The sequence below is a fragment of the Sinocyclocheilus grahami genome, unplaced genomic scaffold (genome assembly GCF_001515645.1).
Source record: "Sinocyclocheilus grahami isolate Dianchi unplaced genomic scaffold, SAMN03320097.WGS_v1.1 scaffold36.1, whole genome shotgun sequence".
Classification (NCBI taxonomy): domain Eukaryota; kingdom Metazoa; phylum Chordata; class Actinopteri; order Cypriniformes; family Cyprinidae; genus Sinocyclocheilus; species Sinocyclocheilus grahami.
The window spans coordinates 3008039-3016928 of NW_015505215.1; the positions used below are offsets into that span (position 1 = coordinate 3008039).

General features: G+C 39.5%; 1 protein-coding gene across 1 annotated transcript in view; it reads left to right on the top strand.

Moving 5' to 3' along the window:
• ankfn1a (ankyrin repeat and fibronectin type III domain containing 1a) overlaps positions 1–8890 on the top strand; it is a 116386-nt gene that overhangs the window by 29197 nt on the left and 78299 nt on the right. Inside the window, exon 6 of the mRNA XM_016267261.1 lies at positions 1804–2033. Within this exon, the coding sequence (XP_016122747.1) occupies positions 1804–2033 (230 nt within the window). The remainder of the gene's footprint in view (positions 1–1803; positions 2034–8890) is intronic.

The following is an 8890-nucleotide window of genomic DNA, read 5'->3' on the forward strand; positions in this document are numbered from 1 at the left end:
GGGCAGGATGTACCTGATGGCCTCAGTCTGCTTTTGGGCAGCGGAGAACTGCTGGGCGAAGTTCTCCACCGTGTCGCCGAAATGGCCGGTCTGGGACACGGGGGCGTTCAAGAATCATATCTTGTCCGTTTCATGCATGACGGCCAGACACAGCCAGAGATGGGACTCCTGGAACACCATAGTGGACATCGCACCCAGACCCAGAGACCACGCTGTAACCTTCGTCGCTCGTAGCGCGAGGTCCGTTGCGGTGCAGAGTTCTTTGAGAACTTCCGGGTCGTGACCACCCTCGTGCAAGTCCTTCAGTGCCTTGGCCTGGTGCACTTGCAATACCACCGAAGCGTGTAAGGCAGATGCAGCTTCTCCACAGGCCGTATAAGCACTGCCGATCAGGGCAGACGAGTGCCTACAGGCCCGGGAGGGGAGCAACGGTTTGCCCCGCCAAGTGGTAGCGGCATTTGGACACAATTGCATCGCAACCGACTGCTCCACCTGGGGAACTCCCGTGTACCCCCGCGCTGGACCCCCATCAAGGGTGGTGAGGGAAGATGAGCCACTGGGCCGGTTTCTGGCAGTGAAAGGTGCCGTCCATGACCCAGCGATCTCATCATGCACCTCTGGGAAGAAAGGCACTGGGGTGGGGCCCTGAGAACCAGCGCGAGCCACCCCGAGAAACCAATCATCCAACCTTGAGGGTTCGGGACGCAGTGGAAGATTCCACACCTGACACTCTCGGCGGCCCGGGAAAGCATAGCCATCCTTTTCGGGTCCGTATCCGGCACCGCTGACCGGCCAGAGGGCAGCAACACTGACGGATCTTCATCCCCAGATAAGTCCGCCCCCCTTGCAGGTAACGGAGTGTGGTCTGCAACTCCGAGATGGTCATACCCCCGCAATGGGAGCATGAGTCATCCACGAAAGCCACCTCAGCGTGCTTCATGCCCAGACACGAGAGGCAGCGATCGTGACCATCACCCGGCGCCAGGTAACGACCGCACCCAGAAACACGGATGGTAAGACGTCTTTAAAAAGACGTTCCACCCGTGAAGCTCTTTTAGATGGAAATTGCTCTTTTAGTGTGCTGAAGCGCACAGGGGAGATGGCCGTCTGCAACACACACAGGGGGTAGTGCAGCCTGATGTGTGCAACCCACTCGACACGGGAAAACCACCGCCGCTGCACGAGAGCCCACGAAGAGCGTGCTTGACTGTAGTTTGTAGTGCATTGGCTCGTTTAGTTTACAATCGAAGTAGATTGGTCTCTCTAAATGAGATCCCAATTCGTCGGTCATCCAACGTGACGTCGAGAGTGACCGACTGAAAGGGAAGCTAGTTTCTGCCACATAATATAAATATAAAAAGTGCAAAAAAAAAATTAAACTTTTTATCTCTCAATTCTGACTTTTTTGTTCTCAGAATTGAAAAAAAAAGAGAACTATGAGATATAAACTCATAAATGCATGGACAAAAGTTTGAATTGTGAGATAAAAAGTAACAATTACAACTTTATTTTCATTATTATTATTTATTTTAATCCCATGGCAGAAACAGGCTTCCATATGTATGTACATCACATTAAGCTTATGTTAAGACTGTTTAAAGAGATAGGAAGTTTAAATGCAATTCATATACGTAAATCCTAAATTTAGGCCTAAATATTTTTGTGAATCCTTTATTTTAAAACACAAACACTTCAAAATGTGCGTTCTTGTGAGGGGAGGTTTTGGTCCTATCCTCATTCTCCGGTGTTTTCTTTCTCTCTGGGTGTCAGTTATCACTTGAGGTGTCTGTTTCTCTCTTTCAGGGTCAGTGCTGCGTGACCATGACCGAGGGGAGACATCGTCACTGTCGGAAGTGAAGCGCTTTCCTCGGAGTGTGGATTCAGAGAGCCGTGTCCCAGAGCCTTGGAGGGATAGAGTGCCTCTTAGGAAGACCATATCCATCGATGACCGCCTTCTCCAGCAAACACCTAGAGAACATCACAGACTCCTCAGCCGAATAGAGAGGGGCAAGAATAAACTCAGGAACATTAATGTGAGTGGTAGAGATGTTTCATATTGCTGTCAAATAGAGCTCAGCTATAGATACTATAAGAAATTCCATATTGGTCCTAGATATAAATGTGCCCTTCGTTGCTTGTTTTTTGCACTCTTAGCACATCCACCTTTGTAGGCGGATATTGATGTAGTGCATACAGTGTTTTGACAGTTCCACAGTTGCTGAGCTTTTGCCGCGAGGTTCTTCATAGACATTCAGTTGTGTAACTGTTCAAAAAAGAGGTACACTTGCCCAGAATTTATCCTGGAGTTTGATCATGGCTGTCTATTCAGCGAACACTCATCTGTCATCCTACACCAGTGAGTCAGTGCTTTGAGGACGCACTGCCTTGTAACCTTAAATTAGGGACTTTTGCAGAACATGAATTCCATCTGCATACATTTGCTATAGTAAAGACGCTGCTTCTGTGCAGTTCTGAGAAAGCTGTTCTGTATATAAATATATAGGTTAAGAAGGGATAGATAAATAAGTATTCGTGATGTAGGCTTTTATGTGCTGGTCTCAAATAATCATGGCCATGAATAACAAACAGGTCTGGGCATTTCTAGCTTCTTGTAATGGATGGTTATGGATTATGGATTATGGGTGGATTGCATCAAACTTTACCTTGTTTAAAACTCATTAATGTTAACTCATTAATGGAGCACATGCTTCAACACAAGTTGAAAACATACTCATCTATGAATTGGAAAAAAATCTTTTTGATCATGAGGCATCTATCAGAAGTAGGATCCCTCTGGGGGTACGTGGCTTATTAAAATTTGAAAACCTCCAAGAGAACACCAAATAGATAAATGTATCTAATAAAACTAGAAGCACCATAATTCATATAATCAAGGTGAAAGCAACAATCAAGGATTTAATTCAATATTTTACATTACAAAGGAGATTTAAAATATTTCACATGGAAAGGTGAATACACTTTTTGAATTTTTGTTATTGTTATTTATTATTTTTAAATTATTTAAATTCATTTTTTTTAATTATTAAAAAATCTTTAAAACCATTACAAATATGTTTATATTTATAGATATTTTTTGAACCTGCTCATATACACAAATCGTTTGAACGAACTGATTCACTACGATTAATCTGACTTAACATTACTTTAGATGCTATATTGAGCATGCACATGAGGCAAAAAGACCACAGTAATTCAAGTGCGCTAAAACAGTGATGCTGTGTTGTTGTGCAAAACATCTCTACATTTTGGTAAAAGTAGCTTGTTACTGGAACCGTTACTCTTGTTTTGAGAACTCCTGCGCTACAGTCGCGTTAATAAAAAAAGTTTTCTATCCAATATAAACACAAATCATCCAGAAATTAGTGTGATTATCTCAGGAAGGAAATCATGCAGTTGTTCATAATGCAGTTAAAAAAATGAACACTGTGTATAATATTGTGAGGTATCGGATCCTATTGCAAATCAACAATGCTGAATATCAATATGGTTTGTGGAAATGCTGTGAAAGCATCAAAACAGATGGTATGCATAGATGCAAGCTCATAATGTGAAAATAATGTCTAGCTGTGCTAGCCAGAGCACCACAGGAATCTGTCATCATGGACCAGTGAAGGAACTTGATATGGTTCAATTGGACACATGACACACACAGACGCTGCACCCATCAGTTCAGGTTTCATTCTGCTACAGTCACCATCGTTTCCATAGCAATGAATGAATGAAGTTGGATTCTTTGTGTGTTTCAAAGTCAGATTACGTAACGTTTTAAAGGTGTAGCGTGCAAGGCTTAATTGCATTGATAGTATACCCTGGTAATTTAAAGAATCTTTGAATTGCATAATATTCTGATATTTTTACTGCTTGTTTGTGAGTTGTACAGTGGAAAACAGATGTCCAGTATTGGTCTGTTCTTGAAAAGAAAATTGATTGTGATTATTTTCTAGTGTGGTTAGTTTGGCTTGTGTCTCTTCCTTAACGAGTTTGTTTAGATCTCAGGAGATGTCATTAAACAAGTGCTGGCAAAATAATATAGGCCTACCACTGATATCATCTATGTGCACTCAAATCTGTGTAATTTGTTTCAAGATTGTTTTTACAAATGGCTTTTATAGGTTTGAGCTTGGTAATCACAATGGTTAATATTTTGTCAGGGCACACATTAAAGCAATAGTTCACCCAAAAATGAAAGTTTGCTGAAAATGTACTTACCCTCAGGTTATCCAAGATGTAAATGGGTTTGTTTCTTCATTGAAACAAGTTTGGAGAAATGTCGCATTATATCACTTGCTTACCAATTGATCCTCTGCAGTGAATGGGTGCTGTCAGAATTAGAGTCCAAACAGCTGATAAAACAATAAACACAATAATCCACAAATAATGAACACGACTCCATCAATTATGTCTTGTGAGTCAAAAATTGTGAATTATTGCGATCCATCAAGACATTTTTAACTTCAAACCATTGTTTCCTACTAAAATACAAGTCCTCTATCCATAATATTGTTTTCTCCAGTTTAAAAGTCATTTTGTCTGAATCGAGAGAAATATGCACAGATCAAGCTCACAAGTGAACACAGTCTAAACCATAAAAAGTTTGTTTGAGGTTGTTATCCACCCTGACGTAAGTTTTTGTTTTAATAAACTAAGAGTGAATCTCATGTCAGTGGATTTTTTTTTTCATTTCACTGGAATAGTGCGTGTCTGAGAGCTGTGTGCAGGAGAGAACACTGCCACTGTCACATTTCATCACTTATGAAAACCGCATCGAGGTCTCAGAAAAACATTCAAAATGTCAAATTCTAGCACCAGATCTTTTTTGCATATTTATAGAAGCAAATCTGTTTTGAGATGATTTCAAAATTACTCATTAATGTGGTGACAAACATTGCCCATATGAGACGGTCTATGGTACTAATTACTTTTGATCAAAATGTTTATTCCTGCTTTTTTTCCTGTCTTTTAGATAGTAAGCATCACATAAAAACTTTATTTATGCATGTATGTTTCAGTAAAAATTAAGATGTTGATCCTTCAGAGCTGCAAAGCAAAACATGCACAGAGGTTTGCTTGAACATTCACATGTCTCATGAGAGCGTTAAAGGAATATTTCCAAAACCTACATTTATGATATTTTAATGGTCATTTTCTGATTTTAAAAGACATAGAAACATATGGCTAGAGTTGTGTGAAGATATAACAAAAAATTGCCTTTTGTCTTTGTGGGTTTGGAACGACATGAGGGTGAGTAAATAATGACAGCGCTTTCATTTTAGTTTCATTCCCTCCAGACAGGCTAACAAAATAATAGGGCTCAATTGATAATCTGCATATGTTATAAAGATTGACTGAGAATTTACAGTCCAGCTGGAGATGATTTCCTACTAGTCTAGCAAAAATCTTTATTATTCTTACATTCCTAGCTCTCCTATAATTTCCTAACAATTGTTCCACTGAAATTGTTCTGTGACCAAAAATATGAGAGACTAGAGTTTGTGTTTGCTCTCTTTTCATACCACAGGCAGAATTTCATGTCACCTAGGTGTTTTTTACACCTTGTCGAGTGAAAGAGTGCCATGATTAAGAGGTGCGTTTGAATCCTTGGGCCATTTCCAAAGAGAAGGATTTCTGAGAAGTGATGTGGACGTAAAAAAAAAAGCATGTGTCCAGTCCACAACCCAAGTTCCGTTTTTTTTTTATTTCCAGAATGCTTCTGGATGAGTTGTCAAACTTTATAGCCCCATGGCAGGAGAAAACACATATTCCAAAATTTTTCCCTGCTCACAGTTCAGGCATGACTGCATGGAAAGTGTCAGTGGAGAGCTCCTTTGTTATGGTGAATAGTAAAGCCTTGAATACACAAAATGCACTTGAAAGCAGAGTTTGGAAGACTGTCTTTCTGTACTTATGTTGCCAGGTTATGTCAATCACTCTCTAGCACTGATGGCCATGAAATTCAGAAGGCTAGAGGGTTTGTTCTGATGCTTGTGCTATTGTGCAAGGCTTGATATTCTGATGTAGGAAAGTCTTAATTGACGCGTAAGTGGTGATCTGTATTGAAAAAACCTTAAGAAAAACAACAATACAAATCAGTTAATGAGAATATTAGATACCCAGCATAATGAAACAAATTCACATAACCTCTTGCTGCAATACTCATATTATTTTGTATGTTTCACTCTGAAATTTCATGCAGTTGAACTGCATGAACTCAAGTTTGTTCTAAGCTTGTTTACATGGTCATTTAATTTTTGTAATCGCACTTTAAAACTCTTTTTTAAAGCTCATTAAAACGCAATGTCAGTGTCACAAATGTGGTTATTTCATTATTGACCTTGTAATAATTTAGAATCTTAAATATTTCTAATATCTAATATTTCTTTTTGGTTTAAATTCTTCAAAATCTTTAAAAAAAAGTTTAAATAATATTTTGATTCCCAGCTTTCCAATGTGTTCTGAGACTTTGAACCTCACTGCATATTGCAGAGAAAAATCTGACAAAAGATATGTTGGATGCTACAGTACAGACCGATGCAGCAATTTATTGCCTTTGTTTAACACCATGCGTTACCATGGTGCTTGGTTATTGCTGGGCTGAGGGTCGAGTCTTTAAGCTCAAGGTGCTCAAAGCATTCAATGTGATGTGATTGAAGATCCAGAAGCTTGAAGTCTTTCCAAAACCTGGCTCCCAGGGATTGTTTCATCTCATGTATTACTGCTTTGGGCATCACTGCGTTATTTTAATCACTTAATCTTTAGACAAAGAACGTCTTTGAAAAATTGACCTTCTATAATTGTTACAGAACAACCACTTGAACCTTCATTCATGCTAGAATAGCATTTCCACAACCATCTCCACATGATTGCGTAATGGATTTCAATCAGTGCTGATTGATAAAAGCAAAGCCTGTTCTAAGAAACATTCAACACATCCTGCAGAGTTTTTTCTTTACAGTTTCACCGTCGTCAAGGTTAATGTATTGTACGCTAACTCACCACTTTCCAACCCCTCCTTCTAGTGCCCCTAGTTCATGTGCTCCAATCCAGCATAAGGTCTACATTCCTGCTAGGACTTTTCTGGGATGTTTACCTCCAGACCTCTCTCAGACATTCTGTCCTGTTTCCCCTCCCCTCCTCCTCGCTGTGGCGGTCTCTGGCAGCGCCTGCCGGATTCCTTCGTGTCTATCACTCTAATCAGGCGGCCAGACTCATTACAGAGTCCACTTAGTCAAGCGCCGCCAAAAAGAGAACTTGCCTGTTGTCTAACGAGGGAGGGCTATTTTCTTTTCATTTTTAACGACAGACTTGCTTTCTACAGGTTTAAGTGTGGCCTTATATGAAAGTTTACTTCATTAAGAGACCATAAGGGGGCAAGCTTGCCCTCTCTCTGCCATGCCGGGGCCGCTGTCTAGCCCAAGGTGATGAGCGTGGGTAGCTGTGTTGCACCCAGACGTTGTAATAGGTTGGATAACAATGTGCAGCAGCTTAGTTTGAATTTCTGATTTCAGATGTTTATGAATGTCTTGTTTGTGTGGGTGGAATCAATTTAGCAGCACATTAAGAGGGGAAAGAAAGTGGGAGGCCTTCTTACTAAGTTAGAGGAGAATAAGAAGCTGTGAATTTGATGCCCAAAACTTCAGTATGTTCTCCATGAATTATTAATGTAATCCATCAGTTACCATAAAGTATAGACCTTATATTGTAAAAGGTACAGTGTGGTTCAAAATTGTCTGTGAAAATGCTTCTATTATGCGTCCTTTTCTAGCTTTGCTAAACTCATTACAATATATATTATCAGCATAACAAATTTATGCATTCAGAATTGCAATTGAGCTGACTTTTATGTGAAATTTGATGATAATGCAATCCAGCATGATTTGAGAATGATCCAAAGATCCAAAACTTCAGTGGAAGCAAAAAAAAAAAAATCACTTTTCAAGGTGATATCAGAGTTTTGGACCCTACTGAAAGTTAGTTTTGGGATATTTTGTTCATTAAAGGTATGTTGATATAAAATAATACAAAATCCTTTTCACATTTCATGCTTGCATGTTGGGTGCTTGATGCATAACGTGTCAATGAACCTTTTTGTTTATAGACATCAAAATTTGATGATAAAATGTTTATTAATGCATCCATTTTCATCATTCCCTTTTTTGTCTTTATCACTATTTTATTTATAATGGTTCTAAGTTGTCACATGAATTAAAAGTACAAACATTCCCTGTAGTTTCTCAGTTAATATAAGCTCAAAAAAGCTATATAGCAATGCTGTGTAGAATAGTTTTAGCTCGAATTTAGAATAAAACACTGCAGGACGTGTCAACCATTTGCATATGGAACATAAATTCTAAATGTATGTATACATTAAGTTAATTAATATGTTAACGATTAAAGGGGTCATATGATGTTGCTAAAAAGAACATTATTTTGTGTATTTGGTGTTTAATGGTGTCAAAAAACACATTATTTTCCACATACTGTACATTATTGTTTCTCCTCTATGCCCTGCCTTTCTGAAACGCGTCGATTTTTACAAAGCCCATCGGCCTGAAAAGCGAGGCGTGTTGTGATTGGCCAGCTATCCAGTGCGTTATGATTGGCCGAATACCTCAAGCGTGCGACGGAAATGTTACGCCCCTTACCATATTGTGATGATGCCCTGTCCGGCCGGAGCGACGATTCAAAAACATGAAAACCCATTATAAACGAGGCATTCGTTGCATCCAGTGGGGACATAATTATGGATTATAATGACTTATACTGTCTTTTTACGGGTTTCGTTGCATTGCACCGCATAAACATAAAACCATGTCTGCATTTGTGATCGGAGAAATTACAAACAACAAGCCCTACTCTACACTGCCCAAAA